The sequence below is a fragment of the Heterodontus francisci genome, unplaced genomic scaffold, assembly GCF_036365525.1.
Source record: "Heterodontus francisci isolate sHetFra1 unplaced genomic scaffold, sHetFra1.hap1 HAP1_SCAFFOLD_330, whole genome shotgun sequence".
Classification (NCBI taxonomy): domain Eukaryota; kingdom Metazoa; phylum Chordata; class Chondrichthyes; order Heterodontiformes; family Heterodontidae; genus Heterodontus; species Heterodontus francisci.
This window is the reverse complement of record NW_027141448.1, coordinates 1,519,908-1,540,252: the sequence shown is the minus strand read 5'-3', so window position 1 is coordinate 1,540,252 and position 20,345 is coordinate 1,519,908. Positions and strand designations below refer to the sequence as shown.

Sequence of the window (20,345 nt, the reverse complement as noted above, 5' to 3'; positions counted from 1 at the left end):
GGCACAGAATGAGACCATTTAGCAATCGTGTCTGTGCCAGCTGAAAAAGAGCGATCCAGCCCAATCCCACTTTCCAGGTCTTGGGAATGGGATCTGAACAGATCTCAGAGCTCACATTATGTGAATGTTCTGTTGAAGTATTGGTGAGCTGATATACCAGGGGAGATTCACACTGTTAGACACAGTGTGAAATACATTCAAGTACTTATAAAACATTACAACATGTGAGTAATATTCCCCATTGATTTCTCAGCACTGATGGATTGTGAAGTGGGAGACAGCCAGAAGTCCCAGTGATCCACACTGACCCTGAGCCGAGAATGAAATGAGAAAAAGTTCAATCTTCAGCAGTGAGATGCTGCAGAGAGGTAAGAGTCCTTGAATCAAGGAGGGACTTACTCATACTGCTGTTGAATCTCATTTCAAACACTCATTGAACACTCTGCCGAGGAATTCAGAGCTGGATAACGCCTGTAAAATCAGCCTAAAAAGGAAATAGAAAACACCCACCGTGGGCTCAAACTCAAAAACTTGAGATTCAGAGTTTCATGCTTTCATCGACTGAGCTCACCAGGCCTGAGACAGTGTCCCCGTCCAGTCTGTTATTGGACGGTGCAGCTGTTGGCTCCACCCCAGGGGCTGAATTTGTTCTGTAAACCATGAACCAGCTTCCTCTCAAATCCCAGGTCCATCAATAAATCCTCTTCCAAAAGCCCCAAAGTGTGATATATTCCTCTTACTCATCCAGAATAAAAGTTACATCTTTTGCTCTTTTTACCTTCCAAACATTGACTTCTATTTGACTCAGCATTTATTTCTCTCTCCTTTTTATGTTGTGCATTTCCTAATAAACATTTCATTTCAATTATGTATGAGGGATGAAATGAACAGAAGAGATTTTCTGCAATGGTACCGGAGTGTGGGACAGAGCGAGTGGTTCGGATCTGGAATACACTGCCTGAGAGTGTGCTGGAGGCAGATTCAATCGTGGCTTTCAAAAGGGAACCGGATAAACACCTGAATAGAGAAAATTTGCAGGGTTGCAATGAAAGGGCAGAGGAGTGGAATTAGCTGATCTGCTCTTGCAAAGAGCTGTCATGGACATGATGGACTGAATGGTCTCCTTCTGTACTGTAACCATTTGATTCCTTGATTCTAACTCTGTCAAAGTTGTTCTGAACTTGCTCTGCTCCAAGGAGCACAACCCCAGCTTTTCCAGTGTCTGCACATAACTGAAGTTATGAGGAACCATGGGGAACCCACTGTAAACCTTCCTCCAGACAGAAATACAACTGTTCACCACCACACTGTGACCCAGCTGTTCACATGATTTGGATGTGGGGACCAAATGTAGTATTTCCAAGTTTGCAGATGACACAAAACTAGGTGGGAATGTGTGTTGTGAGGAAGATGCAAAGCGGCTTCAGGGGAATTTGGATAGACTTAGTGAGTGGACAAGAAAGTGGCACATGAAATATAATGTGTAAAAATGTGAGGTTATCCACTTTGGTAGGAGAAACAGATGTGCAGATTATTTGTTAAATGGTAAGAGTGTGAATGTACAAAGGGGCCTGGGTGTCCTTGTCAATAAGTGACTGAAAGCTAACATGCAGGTGCAGCAAGCAATTAGGAAGGCTAATGATCTGTTAGCCTCCATCACAAGAGGATTTGAGTACAGGAGTAGTGAAGTCTTGCTTCAATTGTATATAACCTTGGTTGGTCTGCAGTTTGGAATACTGTGTGAAGTTTTGTTCCCCTTACCTTAGGAAGGATATCATTGCCATCGAGGGAATGCAACGAAGGTTCACCAGACTTGTTCCCGGGATGGCGGGACTGTCAAATGAAGAGAGATTGGGGAAACTGGGCCTGTATTCTCTCGAGTTTTGAAGAATGAGAGGTGATCTCATTGAAACTTACAAAATATTGAAAGGGATAGACAGGTAGATGAAGCTCAGATGTTTCCCCCGGTTGAGGAGTCTAGAAAGAGGGGACACAATTTCAACGTCAGGGGAAAACCACTTTGGACAGCGATGAGGAGAAATTTCTTTACTCAGAGGGTTGTGAATCTTTGGAATTCTCTACCCCAGAGAGCTGTGGAAGCTCAGTCATTGAGTATGTTGAAAGCAGAGATTGACAGATTTCTAAATACAAATGACATAGGGCATATGGAGATAGTGTGGGAAAAAGACATTGAAGTGGATTATCAGTCATCATCATATTGAATGGCAGGGTGGGCTCGACGGGCTGAATGGCCTACTCCTGCTCCTATGTTCCTATCAGTCTGCAAACTTCATATGCATGCTGTCATTGTCCCTTTTATTCCATGGGCTTCAGTTTTACTGGCAGTCTAGTATGTGACATCATCAAGAAGGTTTTCAATAAGTTAAATAAGGAGAAATTGTTTCCAGTGGCAAAAGGGTCAGTAACCAGAGGATGTATTTTTCAGGTGATTGAGAAAAGAACCAGAGGCGAAATGAGGAATGATTTTTTACACAGTGATGTGTTGTGATCTGGAATGCACTGTCTGATCAGGACTTGAAAGCAGATTCAGTAGTAACGTTGAAAAGCAATTGGGATAAATACTGGAAGGAAAAATGTACAGATTACAGGAGATAGCACTGACACAATGGATCAAATGGCCTCCTTCTTTGGGTATCATTCTTTGGTTTTATGAACATAATGTTGATACAATTCGCTGAGTTGGAAGGGAAGTGAACCCAGATTCCGGGTATTCTAAATACCAGACCCAAACCAAATGAACAAGCCCGTTGTTTAATCTCTGTTTTTCACACCAGCTTCTCCTCGCTCTTTCTGTGTTTCCTGCCTGGTCTGTTCCTCTGACCTTCATTCCTGACACTCTATTGAGAATGGCCAACTCACTGCGCCTCTCACTCACACCGTCACTCCACCCCTTCACCCACTTCCAAACCTCTCTGTTCAACAGTACCTCACATCTGCTCCTCTGCTCCATTAATATAACAGGAAAACATTTTCAAACAGACATTTCCAGACATTGGACGTTCCAGTAAGACAAGGAAAAGATCAGATTCATTCACTTTAAACACAGAGAGTGCAGCTCTCCCTGTTCAGTCGAAGGAGCAGATGTAGTTTCTCTCCCATTAGTCTTAGAGACATGGGCCAGAATTTTAAGGGACCGTTGGAGACGGGAATGGAGGCCGGGGAGGGGGAGGGGGGGTGTATAAAATAGGGATGGAAGACGTTGGACCTGATTTTTCTGTCGGCGGCTGACGTGGAGGGCAGACTTCGCACATCCACACGGCAAGAAGGCATTTCAAGTATTTATGAGTCCAATTGTCAGCAATTTTATTCACTGGGTCCAATTGAACTAATAGTGCACGGGAACCACGGGGCTTCAGAGCCTCGCCTGGTTGAAGGAGGCAACTGGGAGGTGGGAGCTGAGTGTTGGCTTCACTGGGAAGCTATCGGGTGAGGCAGCGTCACTTGGCAGCAATGGTGGAGGGGGAAAGGGCATCGGGAAACACTGTCAGGAGTGGGGGCCAACGTGCCAGCTCTGCAGGGTTAGCCACACCAGGGTGTCATTGTGGCAGTGCCACTTCATTGAGGGTGACAAGTGAGGTAAATGTGGCTGGGTGTTGTTTACTGTGAAGGCCTTGCACTCAGGGAAGGGCAACCTGTCATGGGACTCATTCGAGGCTCTCATTGGATTCGAGGCTCCCATTGAGGAGGAGGAGGAGGAGGAGAAGAAGGAATGGACGGAGGCGCAGGCACCAGCAGGGGCACCACAGCAGCTTGGGGGCCCACAGGAAGGCCAGCCTCGAACAGGAGGCTGGAGAAGGAGGCAGAGGAACACGTCAGCCGAGTTTCAACTACCTGCAGATGTCCGAGTGACAGTGTCTCCGCAGACTGCGCCTCTCCACGGAGGTCGTCACTGATCTCTCTGCCATGATGTAGCTGTGCCCCATGCGACTTGGTGGGCACCTGATGCCAGTGTCACTGAAGGTCACCGTGCCACTGAACTTCTTCACCACCAGATCATTGCGGGGAACAACTGGAGATATGTGTGGAATCTCATTGTCTGCAGTGAATCAGTGCATCAAGGAGGTCACCAATGTCCTGTTCAGGAGGGCCGGTGACTATCTGCACATTAATCCAAACAGTCAAGCTGAGAGAGCTATCGGATTCGGGGCCATCGCTGGATTCCACCAGGTGGAGGGTGTCATTGACTGCAGCCATGTGACCATCAAGGCTCCTGCAGACCAGCCAGCAGCCTTCAACAGGAAGGGCTTCCACTTGCTTAGTGTGCAATTGGTCTGCGACCACTGCAAATGGATCCCATAGGTGTGTGCACAAATCCTGGGAAGCAGCCACAACGCCTGAATGCCAACGCACTCCCAGGTGCCAGAACCTTTCCGCGGCCCCATCCGCTTTCAGAGATGGATCCTTGGAGACAAGGGCTACCCACTGAGGACATGATTACTGACGTCTGTGAGGAACCCACGCACGGATGCAGAGGAGAGGTACAACACCTGTTGCGGGTCAACCCGCGCGACCATCAAGGAGGCCATTGGTCTCCTGAAGATGAGATTCAGGTGCCTAGATCGATCCAGTGGAGCCCTTAAGTATGTCCCGGCGAGGGGCTCGCATATCGTGGTGGTTTGCTGTGCACAGCACAATCTGGCATTACAGAGGGGTGAGGTGTTGACTGGTGAGGATATTGTGGAGTGTGATGTCTCCTCTGATGATGAGGATGTGGAGGAGGATGCTGCCCAAGCAGTGCCAGATGAAGAACCTCAGGCACAGCAGGAAAAGGGCCATGAGAAACACACAAGGGAGACATGAGACACCCTTATACATTCAAGTTTCCTTTGAGCCTTACCACCTTCTGGAACCACAGCAATAAAGTCTTAGCTTGAAGCAGCCCTGTTGTCGCCTCCTTCCTTCTGCACTGTAGCGTCCAGGTACACATCGCACAGTGACAAGGCCGAAGCTTTGTGAACTCAGGGCTTGGTCAGTCACTTCCAGCCCCTTGGGAGGAAGGGTTTAAATGAAGTCCCAAAAGGCATCAACAATAGGAAGGAGACATAGTGAGAGGACATCATTTCTTTCTTCCGTGTGACAGCAAACACAACCCTATTCATCTGGATTGTACATTCACCCGTGAACCCAAGTGAATCTAGGTGCTCTTCTTAAATCTTTTCCGGGTGCTCCGACGTGGTGCTCCCCCTGCTCTGGCAGCTGAGATGGAGACAGGCTGCTGACCTTGCTGCCCCATGGCTTGGGATGACATTGGTGGTGGTCCTCTTGCTGCCTGAGGCCTGGAGGGACCCGGCACACTGAGGGCCTCCTGCACAGGTACAGGGACCCCACTCTGTCATCGAGGGTGATGGAGGCAGGCACTGGCATCACTGGTGTCACTGGCAGAGGGGCTTTAGAGCTACTGTCCACACCAGGAGCACCCAGAGAGGAGACCCCAGATGTAGCAGCCAGCTGCTCCTCCCCAGTTGTAAGACACACTTGTACCTCCCTGCTGACCTGAGAGGGACGTGGACCTGGTGGAGAGTTCAGGTGCCTCGTCCCCCCTCTCGCCTTGTCACCACTGGATGGAGCTCATGGACAAAGTGATGGAGTGCAAGTCTGCGCACATCTCCGGCAGCCACTGATTGGTCGGCTGGATCTGGCTCTCCATCAGAGTCACCAATCTCTCAAGGAAGGAAGCCAGACACACCCCCATAGGAGACAGTACAGCATGCAAGGCCTGGATGGACTCCTCCATCATCCGAGCTTGGTTACACATAACCTCCGGCAACTCTGCCAGATGTTGCCTGACCTCTTGCTACAGCTGCAGCATTTCCCATGTTGCCGGTGACACCAGAGGCACGTCATCAGCCTGGGACTCAGCATGGGCCTGGCTCCCACAGACTCCCAACTGCCAGTGGCCTCGGCTGTCACAGCCTCCGTCAGCTGCCCGGGCCTGTCTGTGACGTGCTCACCAGCTTGTGTGCCCAAATCTAACAGCGAGTGGATACCCACCGAGTGAGGGTTTCTGTGCTGGTGGAGAGTGCAGGGGAATGATGTGACGGTGCACCCTCTGAGGCTCCCACCTCCTCCTCAGGTGTCCGGCTGTCCCCCAGTCTCTCCAGCTCTTCACGCTTGTCGTTCATCCCAGCCTGTATGAGCAAACAGGGACATTGAAGTTTTAGGGTCTGCCCATCATGACATTCCAACCACCTCTACTGTGCAGCTCCATTGATGCAGTGGTAAACAGATGTGCAGTGTGGTTCCTTTGCAGCGGATGCTCCCTTGTGCCCCAGGAGATGTTCAGTCACTCTCTTGGGTAGGTGTCCCTGTCTCTCCATCAGCTATGGAGCAGCTGCCTTGCTGCCCGGCCTGTTCCATGGCCTCCTCCTCCATTGGGATGAGGACGCGGAGATAAGGCACTCCACCGCCAGTCTTGACACGCTCTTTCCGATTGTGGGCTGTCTTCTCCTGCAGCCACTATGATGAACAAAGTTAGTCTCCCAGCGGGGACAAGCCCAACATCTCTGATGGTGATAGTCCAGCAGTCCATGATGGGGACACACGTATTCCTCTTGCATGTGGCCCCCTCTCGAGGGACTGTGTGAGTTTATACAATGACTGACGTGCAACCCCCACCGAGATGCAGCCAAGCCTCAGGCAGCATGTCCTGCTGCCCTTCCCCAATGCACATGACTGGGTGGTCACTCCCTTTCCACCAAACACTCCCTCTCACTCTGCCACACGCAATGTCCAAAGTGTCCAAAGTGTTTGGAGTTCTCACCTGAGCAGCCTGGATCAGGTCATTGACCCGCTTCCTGCACTGGATCCATGTCCTGCGGGTGAACCCACAGCTGCTGACTTCACCTACTATCTCCAGCCATCTTTACTTGGTCAGGTGGGCAGGTCTTCACCTCACATCCCTGGGAAAGAGGATCTTCCACCTTTCTCTTGCCACCTGGATGCGAACCTGCAGGAAGGCATCGCTAAACTGTGGGACCATGGTCACTGCAGGCTCGAATTCAGCTCCTTACCTATCAGGCTGCAGATGCAGCAGAACGGATCCTGGGGCATCAGAGGCAGCAGAACGGATCCTGGGGCAGCAGAATGGGTCCTGGGGCAGCAGAACGGATCCTGGGGCAGCAGAGGCAGCAGAACGGATCCTGGGGCAGCAGAATGGGTCCTGGGACAGCAGAACGGATCCTGGGGCAGCAGAGGCAGCAGAACGGATCCTGGGGCAGCAGAATGTGCCCTGGGACAGCAGAACGCGTCCTGGGGCAGGAGAGGCAGCAGAACGGGTCCTGGGGCAGCAGAACGGGTCCTGGGGCAGCAGAGGCAGCAGAACGGGTCCTGGGACCGCAGAGGGCTCTCAGGAAGACACTCCTTTAAACCAGGCAGCAGTGAATGCAGGCCTGGCAGCCCTTTTAATATGGTGCCAGCACCTGCCGTTGTGTCAGATGCCGGTGCCATCGGTGCCTCGTTCCCTGCCTCTGGTCCTTGTTTACATGGGCCCCACGCCTCCCCTTCATTAATTGGTCGGCTGCTCCTTGATCGGGGTCGGCCGGCCACATTTTACTTGTGTGGTGATGACACCCGCTTCCGGTGTCTCTGCCGAGAGCCGCAGCGTTAGTTTAAATTTCAGCCCATGGGGTCAAGAGTGGAAAATCTCCCCTCTGATTCTCTCTACTTAAACTGATGTAGACACCAAATTAGAACTGATGAAACCAGGGATTGTATCCTGGTTCTTCAATCTAGTGTTCTCCCAACTGAGCTATTCCATCCTCACTGTGAACTCATCTTCATTGGAGACAAATATAACTCCAGGTGGAATTTTCCCACCCGTTCATTCCTCACTTCAGGGGAATGGGACCCGACCAGATCGCGGAACTCAGATTATGTTAATGTTCTGCTCTTGATATCTTCATATTATCTTGCGTTTGAGCCACTTTTAATCAGGTTCACGGACAAATTCTTCCATCATCCCTTCTCCCACATTCTCTCTCTCATTCATTCATTCTTTATTCCTCACAGTCCAGAAAGAGTTAGGAATCAGAGCTCACTCCCAAACCCTCTGCACACAGACCTCTGTCTGTTACCCTGTTTGATCCAAGAGACCAGTCAATAATTTACACTCTTTAGAAACACAGAAAGCTGCCTCATAGTGTTGGACAGAGTTAAATACACTGAAGTCTTCTGAAAAAAGTTCATCTTACGGGTTGTTACTGAGCCCACAGAGCAGGACGGGCCCAGGCTCCAGCCCCAGCCCCAGCCTGTGCTGTGTTAGCTGATTCCACCTGGTGTGATACTGAGCCACATGGAGCAGGAAAGTGCCTGGTTGTATTCATGGCCTGTGTTGAGTTAACTGATCCCACTCAGTGTGGTAGGAGCCACACAGAACAGAATGGGCCCAGGCTCCTTCCTCAGCCTGAGGAATGATAGTTCTTCTCACACGTTGTTGTACAGAGCCCCACACAGAACAGGAAAATATCAGGCTCCATCCCCGGCCTGTGGTATTTTACTTCATCGCACCTGGTATGGTATGGAGTCCCCAGAGCAGGAAAGATCCAGCTTCCATCTCCGGCCTGTGCTGAATTAGCTGATCTGACCTGGTTGGCACTGAACCGCAATCAGGGAAGGATGGGCCGAGGCTCCATGGCCTGTGGTGTGTTAGTTATTCTCATTTGGTGAGGTACTGAGCACCGTATAGAGCAGGAAGGGCCTGTGCTCAGTGAGCTGATCTCACCTTGTGTTGTCCTGAGACCCACTCACAAAGCAGGACGGGCCTAGGCCTCATCCCCGGCCTGTGTTCAATTAGCAGATCTCAGCCAAAAGATTTTGATAAGGTTCCACACAAGAGGCTTCTCTATCGGATTAAAGTCCCTGGTATCAGTGGTAATATATTGATCTGGATTGGGAACTGCCTGGCAGGACGTAGGCAGAAAGTAGTTCCAGATGGATCTGGATCTGTTTGGAGACCAGTTACCAGTGGTATCTCGCAGGGATCGGTGTTGGGACTGTTGCTCTTTACTATTTTTATTAATGATCTGGATGTAGGTGTAGGGGGCACCATCTGTAAATTTACAGATGATTTGAAGATCTGTGCGAGTGTTCAGACTGTAGACGATACTCGACTGTTTCAGGCTGATCTTAATGTGTTGGGAGATTGGGTTCATGACTGGTAAATGATGTTTAATTTGGGTAAGTGCAGTGTTATTCATGTGGACAGGGCGAATGCTCAACATTCATACACCCTTCAGGGAAAAACATTAAAGTAGGTGGAAAAAAGAAAATAATTTTGAGCAGAGATCTGGATGTTCTAGTGCACAGATCTCTAAAGGTACAGCAGTAATGCTGTGAAGTGATAGTTGGAGCAAATAGGGGGTTGGGCTGCATTCAGAGGACAATTGAGTATAAAATGAGGCATATTCTTTCATGGGATGTGAGCTACACTGGCAAGGCCAGAATTTGTTACCCATCCCTAATTGTCCTTGACAAGGTGGTGGTGAGCTGCCTTCTTGAATTGCTGCACTCCATGTGGTGTAGGTACACCCACAGTGCTGTTAGGAAGGGAGATCCAGGATTTTGACCCAGCATCAGTGAAGGAACAGCGATATATTTGCAGATCAGATGGTGTGTGACTTGGAGGGGAGCTTGCACATGGTGGTGTTTCCATGCATCTGCAGCCCTTGTCCTTCAAGGTGGTGGAGGTCTTCGGTTTGGAAGGTGCTGTCTGCGGAGCCTTGGTGAGTTGCAGCAGTGCATCTGGTAGATGGTACACACGATTGCCACTGTGCGTCAGTGGTGAAGGGAGTGAATGTTCAAGGTGGTGAATGGGGTGACAAGCAAGACGGCTGCTTTGTCCTGAACAGTGTCGAGTTTCTACTGTATTCTTGGTGCTGCATTTATCCTGGTTTGTGCCTTGTAGATGGTTAACAAGTTTTGGAGAGTCAAAAATCACAATATTATTACAGTGCAGAAGGAGGCCATTCGGTCCATTGTGTCAGCATAGAATCATAGAACATAGAAAGTTTACAGCACAGGCAGGCCAAAAAACGAGCCACCCAGATGAATCCCATTGTCCAGCATTTGGACCGTAGCCCTGCAGGTTCAGGTACTTGAGGTGCACATCCAGACTCCTTTTAAATGAGTTGAGGGTTTCTGCCTCAGCTACCCTTGCAGGCAGTGAGTTCCAGACTCCCACAGCCCTTTGGGTGAAAAACCCTTTCCTCATCTCCCCTCTAATTGTTCAACACATCACTTTAAATCTATGCCCCCTAGTCACTGACCTCCCTACTAAGGTAAATAGACCCTTCCCATCCATTCTAACCAGACCCCTCACAATTTTGTACATTTCAATCAAATCTCCCCTCAGCCTCTTCTATTCCAAGGAGAACAACCCCAGTCTATCCAATCTTTCCTCATAGCTGCATTTTTCCAGTCCTGGCAACATCCTCGTAAATCTCCTCTGTAACCTCTCCAGTGCAATTACATCCTTTCTGGAATGAGGTGACCAGAACTGCACACAGAACTCAAGTTGTGGCCTAACTAATGATTTATACAGTTCCAGCATAACCTCCCTGCTCTTATATTCCATACATCGGCTAATAAAGAAAAGGGTTCCATAAGCCTTCTGATCCAACTTATCAACCTGTCCTGCTACTTTCAGGGATCTGTGGACATTCACTTCAATGTCCCTCACTTCATCGACACCTCTCAGCATTCACCCATTAATTGTGTATTACTTTGCTGTGTTTGACCTCACCAAAGGCATCACCTCACACTTCTCCAAGTTGAATTCCATTTGCCACTTTTCTGCCCACCTGACCAGTCCATTTCTCCAGCTCTCCTAATGAGCAGTTGACCTAGTGCCTTGAGCTGAGTTACTCATCACAGAATTCCCACTATCTGATTTACCCTTGTCGCCAGAGTATGTATATGAATGGTCCAGTTGTCAATGGTAACCCCCAGGATGTTGATGGTGGGGGGATTCAGCGATGGTAATGCTGTTGATCGTCAAAGGGAGATGGTTACATTCTCTCTTGTTGGAGATGGTCATTGCCTGGTACTTATGTGGTGTGAATGTTACTTGCCACTTAGCAGCCCAAGTCTGAATGTTGTCCAGGTCTTGCTGCTTCTGGACACGGACTCCTTCGGTATCTGAGATGTCCCGAATTTGTCCTTTTATGAAACCTTGGTCAGGACTCACTTGGAATATTGCATCCAGTCTTGGTCTCCTCACATGATGGGTGATATTGAGGCTTAGGAAAGGGTACAGAGGAGAGACATTCGACGAATTCCCTGTATAAGACATCTTGGTTATCAAGTTAGACTAAAAGAGTTGGGACCCTACACCTTAGAGAAACCTAGACTGAGGGGTGATCCGATTGAGGTTCATAAATAATGAAGGGTCCAATTTAGCATGGGAGAGGAGTCAGAACTTTCTCTTGTGAAAGGCCAGATGGCACCCGGATCACATTAAATTTCATTTTCAGTGGTGGGTCAATGTGCCAGGATGGCCGAGTGGTTAAGGCGTTGTATTTATGATCCAATAGACATGTGCCTGCGGGGGTTCAAACCCCCCACTACTGGTATCTGTGCTTACAAAAGGTTGCTTATTTTTTCCCTTACTTTTGCCTTGCACCATCATCTCTTCTGTCATTTGATCACTCTTGCCTTCCAACTGATCACAGCTTCCTCTGATTTGATCTGCCCCAGCACCGTGCACTGGCTCTGCGCTTGCTTATAAACTGGTAAATCTTTAACTTAATCTCCTCTGGACCCTGACAATGACCTTCTCATCCTTCCTGGATTGTGGTTTCTCACAGGATCCGCTGCCTCTCCGACTCCCCTCCAGGTAACTGAAGGCCCTGAGCCTTGGTCTCGCTTTATACGCCAGCTGGTAGCTGATTCTTTGCAGGTCTGCCACCGCTCAGGAGAAGCTCAAGACCCAGATCAAGCAAAGTATCAAGAGGAATGTGAGCAAAGGCTCCCTGGTGCAGAGCAAGGGACAGGGAGCCTCCGGCTCCTTCAAAATCAGCAAGAAGGAAAACCCAGGGAAAAGTGGGAAAGAAGGTGAAGAAACCAGTAGACAATAAATCTTCAGTGAAGAAACCAGCAGACAAGAAATCTTTAGTGAAGAAACCAGCAGACAAGAAAGTGACAACAAAGAAAGTCACAGCCAAGAAAACGAGCAGCAAGGCGGCGGCAACGCCAAATAAAGCGGTGAAGAAAGCAACGCTTCAGAAAAAGTCTCCTGCGAAGAAGGTCAAAAAAGGCAAGAGTGCGGCGGGCGGAAAGGCGCTGAAGAAAGTGCAGACATGGAAGAGCAAGGTCAAGCCGAAAGCAGCGAAGGCTCAGAAAGCAGGGTCTGGAAAGAAGTGAAAGAGCGCGGGAAACTTGTAAACATCTGAACACAAAGGCTCTTCTCAGAGACACACACATCTCTCAGGAAAGAGCTGATCCCCTGATCAAATGATCCCTGTTCCGGCCCCGCCTGCAGATTCCACATGGAAATGATTTGGAGTAAATCCAGGATCCCTGGTGACTCGCTGACATCCCCTCCACCCAGCCCTTTCCCCACTCTCTGTAATAAAACAGAGGGATATCCGGCCCTCACTCTAACTGGGGATGTGTTCGGTGCAGTCTCAGTTCACAAATTCAGGGGGAGAGTTTGTAAGACAGTAACACTGGTGGAGAAAACCCACCTCACAACTCAAACCCCAACACATGAGTTTCTCCAATGTAGCTGGAGTCGGGTGACAACAGGAGCTGGGATAGGCTGTGATTGGGAATGTTAGGAATGGATTTGTTCATGGAGAAATGTACCTGGAATCTCAGAATATTCTCGTTCCTTATTTCCCCAGATGACACATTCTGCAGTGAGAGTGAAAAGTCTCTTCACTGCTTCACATTTACTCATTGTTTGGTTCTGGATGAATAATGAGTCAGAGAGTAATGACAGGATCTGAAACTTCTTTTTTTTATTTTCCAAAATATACTTTATTCATAAAAATCTGTAAATATTACATTGCCAAACAGTTTCCAAACAGCACCAAAAAAGACAAACATTGCAAGGGAGATCAGTTTCCTTCAATACTGTCATGAGTTTCTTCCCAACCCTTCCGTTTCACAATTGTCATGTCAATTACAGTTTTACATTTACAGCAACTGAGAATATTAACGATACAGTTCGAGGAGTTTCCCATGGGTCCAGCCCCTCAGTCCAGCTTGGTGGGGGAACCTTACACTGTGGTCTTTCCCCATTGAGCCTTTGCTGCGGCTGCCCCAATCTTTAGTGCTTCCCTCAGCACGTAGTCCTGGACCTTGGAATGTGCCAGTCTGCAACATTCGGTGGTGGACAACTCTTTGCGCTGGAAGACCAGCAAGTTTCGGGCAGACCAAAGGGCGTCTTTCACCGAATTGATAGTCCTCCAGCAGCAGTTGATGTCTGTCTCGGTGTGCGTCCCTGGGAACAGCCCGCAGAGCACAGACTCCTGTGTTACAGAGCTGCTTGGGATGAACCTTGACAAAAACCACTGCATCTCTTTCCGCACCTGCTTTGCAATGGCACATTCCAGGAGGAGGTGGGCGACCGTCTCTTCCCCACCACAGCCAACGCGGGGGCACTGGGCGGATGGGGCGAGACTTCTTGTGTGCATGAAGGATCTGACGGGGAGGGCCCTTCTCACCACCAGCCGAGCTACGTCTTGGTGCTTGTTTGAAAGTTCTGGTGATGAGGCATTCCGCCAAATGACTTTGACGGTCTGCTCGGGAAACCATCTGACAGGATCCACCGTTTCCTTTCCCGCAGGGCCTTGAGGACATTCCGTGCAGACCACTGCCTGATGGACCAGTGGTCAAAGGTGTTTTCCCGCAGAAACTACTCCACGAAGGATCGGTGGGACGGCACCGCCCAACTACATGGATCGTTCCGCGGCAATGTGACCAGGCCCATCCTTCGCAACACCGGGGACAGATAGAACCTCAGCACGTAGTGACACTTGGAGTTTGCGTACTGGGGATCTACACACAGCTTGATGCAGCCGCACACGAAGGTGGTCATCAGGATGAGGGCCACGTTGGGTACATTTTTCCCGCCCTTGTCCAGAGATTTGAACATCGTGTCCCTCCGGACCCGGTCCATTTTAGATCCCCAGACGAAGCGGAAAATGGCTTGGGTGACTGCCACGGCGCAGGAGTGGGGTATGGGCCAGACTTGCGCCACGTAGAGCAACAACGAGAGCGTCTCGCACCTGATGACCAGGTTCTTACCCACAATGGAGAGAGATCGCTGCCCCCACATGCCCAACATTTGTCGTACCTTGGCTACTCGCTCCTCCCATGTTTTGCTGCACGCCCCGGCCCTTCCGAACCATATCCCCAGCACCTTCAGGTAATCTGACCTGACGGTGAAGGGGACAAAGGATCGGTCAGCCCAGTTGCCAAAGAACATGGCCTCGCTCTTGCCGTGGTTAACTTTGACTCCCGACGCCAGTTCGAACTGGTCGCAGATGCTCATCAGTCTGCGCACGGACAGCGGATCGAGCAGAAGACGGCGACGTCATCCATGTACAGGGAGGTTTTGACCTGAGTGCCTCCGCTGCCTGGGATTGTCACCCCTCTTATGCTCGCATCCTTCCGAATAGACTCAGCAAAAGGTTCAATACAGCAAACAAACAAGACCGGGGAGATAGGACAGCCCTGTCTGACTCCAGATTTAATCGGGAAACTTTCAGATTCCCACCCGTTGATTGAGACTGCGCTACTGATGTTTGTGTAGAGCAGTTGGATCCAATTGCAGATTCCCTCCCCAACCCCATTTTGGAAAGCACGTCCATCATGTTGGTGTGCGATATCCTGTCAAAAGCTTCTCCTGGTCCAGGCTGATGAGGCAGGTGTCCACCCTCCTGTCCCGTACGTAGGCGATCGTATCCCTGAGTAGCGCCAGACTATCAGAGATCTTCCTGCCGGGTACAGTACAGGTCTGAACGGGGTGAATCACCAACTCCAGAGCAGACTTGACTCGACTGGCTATGACTTTGGACAGAATCTTGTGATCAACATTAAGCAGTGAGATGGGCCGCCAATTTCTGATTTCTGCCCTCTCCCCCTTCTGCTTGTAAATGAGGGTGATGATGCCTTTTCTCATGGATTCTGACATGCTGCCAGCCAGGAGCATACTCTCGTATACTTCCAGCAGGTCCTGGCCGGCCCAGTCCCACAGGGCCGAGTACAACTCGACCGGTAAGCCGTCGCTCCTGGAAGTTTTACTCGTCTCGAAAGACTCGACGGCCTTTGTCAGCTCGTCCAGAGTTAGCGGCTTGTCCAGTCCCTCCCTCCTGCTGTCATCTGAGACATCTGTGATAGATGACAAGAAGGACTGGGAGGCTCTGCTGTCTGTGGGCTTCGCGTCAGACAGCCCAGCATAAAAGGATTTGCTGATCCTTAGTATGTCGGACTGCGAAGACGTTACCGAGCCATCTTCTTCCTTCAGGCTGCTGATAACAGAGCTCTCTGTGTGTACCTTTTGGAAGAAGTAACGCGAGCACGTCTCATCCTGCTCGATGGAGCGGACTCTGGACCGGAAGATGATCTTGGAGGCCTCCTTGGCAAAGAGCGAGACCTGCTGGCTCTTCACCTCTTGGAGGTCCTCCTTGACCTCGACCCCCATTGACTGCAACCGGAGTAGATTTTGCATAATTTTCTGGAGTCGGGACAGTTCCCTCTGTCTCTCTCTCGCCTTCTGAACACCTTTGCGGATGAAGAAACTCTTGATGTCCTCCTTAATCGCTTCCCACCAGTGAACTGGAGACTCAAAGAGGGGTTTCACGGTCCTCCAACCTTTGTAATCCATTTTGAGTTCCTCAACGTTCTCTGGGGTCAGCAGTGTTGCATTGAGCTTCCACGTCCCTCTGCCAACCCGCTGGTCGTCCTGTAAGTGACAGTCGGCCAGTAAGAGGCAGTGGTCGGAGAAGAACACCGGCTTGACGTCGGTGGATCCGACCGTGACAGCACGGGACACAAACAGGAAGTCAATCCTGGAACGGGCAGACCCGTCCGATCTTGACCATGTGTATCTGCGCTGCGCTCTGTCTGCAGGTTTGCTGAAGACGTCGTGCAGTTTGGCATCTTTAACTGTTTCTATTAGGAATCTGGACGTAGCGTCCAGTTTGCTCTCGTCACTGCCGGATCGTCCAGCCGCATCGATGATGCAGTTGAAGTCACCGCCTAGGATGACCGGCCTGGACGTCGCCAGCAGCAGTGGGAGCTGCTGGAAGACGGTCAGCCGCTCGCTGCGTTGTACCGGGGCGTACACGTTGATCAACCGGAGCGGAACGTTGTTGTACATCACGTCTGCTTCGAGGAGGCGACCGCCCACCACCTCCTTAACTTCGGAGATGGTGAACTTACCTCCCCACAGCAGAATACCCAGGCCGGAGGAACGGCAGTCATTACCCCCCGACCAGATCGATGGCCCGTGGGACCACCATCGTGACCACTGCCTGTAGGTGCTGAGGTGTGGTATTCCACACTCCTGCAGAAACAGTAGGTCAGCTTTGACCTTGGCAAGGTAATCCAAGGTTGAAACACATCGCGTAGTAGATTTAATGCTACACACATTAATGCAAGCAATTCTTACACCCATTTTTTCCTAAAAATTAGTTGTTGCTTCCCATACCATTTGTCCTCGCTACTTCCAGTCCTTCCCCTTCGGGATGTTCCTGCATACCCATCGTGTGCGCAAGCAGTTTCACGTTGGTTGGGCTCAGAAACCCCTCCTGATCTTTCATGCAGGGTTTGTGCCGCTCGGGTGACATCGGGGGGGGGGGGGGTCTTGTAGGCAGAGAGGATTGGGTTGTCCTCCGCTGCTTCCATCTGTTCCTCCTCGAAAACATCACAGCTCCCGGTCTCCCGGAGCTCAGGTGCGCCAGACGTGTCTTTGCTCCCGGTGTCCCGGAGCTGAGATGCGTTGGCCACATCGTTACGTGTGCGGCATTGGGGTTGGGGCACGCCGGGCCCATCACAGCTTCCAGTGCCCGGGGGCTGGGATGCTTTATCATCCATCTCGGAGTTCTGCCACCTCTTTTGAAGGGGCTGTCGTTCCACCATTTCCCCGTCCAGTGAAGAGGAGTTGTTGCAGTCTGATTCAGAAGAGAGCCTCCTCTTGCCACTGGTTTGGGTGGTGGCTTTGGGATGTTTTTTCTTTGTGGTTTTCCTCTGGACCACTTGCCATTGACCTGTTTGTCCAACTGCTGCCTCCTCCTCCATTGAATCTGTCTGTGGTGGAGGGGTTTCCGGGCGCTGGGTAGGTGCTGGGTCGTTGGTTTCAGCCACCTCCCCTTCCTTCTCAGGTTGAAGTTCCTCACTGCGGAGAACGTTGCTGGTCTCCTTTCGAACAGCGGACGCCTTCATCGAACCTTCTCCCCTCCTTTCCTTGGACCTTGCCGCCTGAGCATAGCTGAGGCAACGTTTGGGGCAGGTCTTGTAGAGATGGCCTGCCGCACCGCAAAAGTTGCAACACTTAGTCTGCTTACAGTCCTTGGTCTGATGGCCTTCCTCCTTGCAGTCTTGCAAACAACCATGCTGCAGTTGGCTGCCATGTGACCAGATTTGCCACAGGTGCGGCAAACTCTGGGCTGCCCAGCGTAGACCAAGAAGCCTCGACTTCCCCCGATAGTGAAGCTGGAGGGAGGGTGGATGATGGCTCCACTGGGATCTACCTTCAAGGTCACCTTGACCTGCCGCTTGCTGGTCCAAATCCCAAATGGGTCCTTGACATCAGTGCTGCTGCCGGCCACCTCGACGTACCTGGCGAGAATGGTGAGTACATCCAAAACCGGAACATGGGGGTTGCAGAGGTGAATCGTCACCACCCGGTCCCGTTGTGACGGAAGCGTGAAGAGCGGCTCCGCTGTGAGGATCGAAAGTGGCGCCCGATCCCCTTTCTCCTTGAACGCCTTCAGGAACTTGATGCATCCCGCCACGTTCCGGAACGTCACGTCGAAGTATCCACTGCTGGGGAAATCCTGCAGGCAGAAGACGTCCGTCGCTTGAAATCCTTCTCTCACACCAGCCCTTGAATGACTCAGTGTGAAGTGTCCAATGTGTGAAGCCACTGCCAGGGTTTGTCAATCTGGACAGTTTCAGCTCAGTTCCTGGGGGCCTGGAATCCCCGCAGTTTGACTCTGTCTCTTATTGGTCACCCGCTTCTCAATCCAATTATTAACCAATAGGAGAATCGCATAGAAGTAAATAGTAGTTCTCATTGCCTTAGATTTTCCAATTGGAAAAAGCCCGGCAATTCCAGAGCAGGAAGGAATTGAAGTGATGGAAAATTTCAATTTTCAGGCAACAATTTTAAAATCTCTCATTTTATGTTCTGTTTTACTGTATTTACCGTCACAAAATCCTGACGCGATTTTAGGAATCGTTTTCATTTGTCAATCTGTTAACTGTGAGCGGCGGGAGGAAGGTCCGGTTCAGCAATTTAAAACGGGACAAATATCAGCTTCCTCTCTGTAAAAGGAACAAATTAGCGACTAACCGCTTCTCACAGGCTTCTCGGGGACAGACAGAAACGAGCGGTTTCTGATCTTTTCTCCTGAAAGAGGCGGATAATGCTGCAGGGAGCAATGAACTGCCCTTCATTTTCTGGCTGCTAATACACCCCTGACTTCAAACAGTTCAGACAGCGACTGATGATTCTGCCGGAAAATGAGCAGATTCACCAGAATGATCCAGGTCCATCATGGCCAAAGACATCCAGCTGGCCGGCCGCATCCGCGGGGAACGCACCGAAAACCCAGCTTCAGTAACAAGTGTAACAAGGGCTCTTTTCAGAGCCACCAAATCAGCAAAGGAAAGAGCTGCCATCTCTGTTCATCATCAAACCCATTAGATTGGAGGGGCGGCCACATGGTTTCTGTTTTGTCACATCACTTTCCCGAAAGGCCTGTGGGACTGAGAGCTGATCTGGAATTTAGAAAGCAGCATTACGGGAGACTCATTGCTGCTCAGCACAATCTCAACCCCGCTCCTGGGATCCGTTAGCTGGCATTTGGGGAAAAGAAATGGATCCCAGTTTTATTTGGAAGGCATTAATGGAGCCGGGTCCGTTCACATGAGGGTTATTTACAAACATTACCCAATGAGTTCACTAATATTTGAATCCGTTGGAGATCAGTACACAGGATATGTAAGGCAGCTCGGTCACTCTGACTGAAACCGCCAGTTCCCCGGGACTGCAGACCCTGACACTGCGGGGAGAGAATCCCTGACTCCCTCCCGCCGCCGGGGGAAACAGACAGCTCTGTGTCCGGAGAATAGGGAGGGCCGGGGAGAAGGCACATATTAAAGCGCTGCAATGGACTCAGCTCCTGTGTGTGCACAACTCTCGCTGATTCCGTGCTCTGGGAACAGTGTGGTCGAAACAGATCAGGTTAGGAGAGAAACACACAGCCCGAGAATGGCCTCTTCCTTCCTGCATTTACTCTGTTCCGGGAGCAGATTCTCATTGAGAAGCGGTGCTCAGATCACCGGAGAGAAATAAAAAACACAATTCAAACTGTCCAAATAAAAATCAAAGAATTAACCTGGACACTTCCATTATTAAATTAATTCATCAGCTCCGAACCAGTTCCCGTTGATGGACCGGGATGGTCTCGGGATTCATCAAATCGAAGGCAGCGGGATTGATTAAATTGTTGATTCTGGCACCCTGTAGTTCACTTCTTCACTTAACCAGAGGGGCAGATGTGTGAGCAGAGAAACAGAGCGAAATCCAGAGAGGGAACTGAAAAGACAACTGGACAGATGTGAAACAGGTCAATCCACTGTTCCAATAACTCCATCTCTGATTCCCTCCTGACAGTAACCAGCCCTTCACAGAGACTGTGGGTGGCTCTGAAAAGAGCCTTTGGTTTATTAGATGACATTTTGGCCGCTTTACTTTTTCTGGGAGCTCTGAGCGCTGGTTTTCTTGGGCAGCAGCACGGCCTGGATATTAGGCAGCACCCCGCCCTGAGCGATGGTTACCCCTCCCAGAAGCTTGATGAGCTCCTCGTCGTTGCGGACGGCCAGCTGCAGGTGTCTGGGGAAGATGCTGCTCTTCTTGTTGTACCGGGCCGCGCTCATGGCCAGCTCGAGGATTTCAGCGGTCAGATACTCGAGCACAGCAGCCAGATAGACCGGGACTCTGGCACCCACACGCTGAGCATAGTTACCCTTTCTCAGGAGTCGGTGAACCCGGCCCACCGGGATCTGCAGTCCTGCCCGGGAGGAGTGAGACTTGGCCTTGGCCCGAGCTTTCCCGCCAGTCTTTCCTCTTCCAGACATTTCCAAATTCTCAC

General features: G+C 50.6%; 1 protein-coding gene across 1 annotated transcript; it reads right to left on the bottom strand.

Annotated features, from left to right (window-relative positions):
• Positions 1–4,828: 4,828 nt before the first annotated feature.
• Positions 4,829–20,331, bottom strand: LOC137363723 (histone H2A-like). The gene is made up of 3 exons (XM_068027327.1): positions 20,032–20,331; positions 6,084–6,149; positions 4,829–4,864 (listed from the first exon to the last, which is right to left on the bottom strand). Exons 1-3 carry the CDS (start codon positions 20,329–20,331, stop codon positions 4,829–4,831), a joined length of 402 nt encoding a protein of 133 aa, XP_067883428.1.
• Positions 20,332–20,345: the final 14 nt, after the last annotated feature.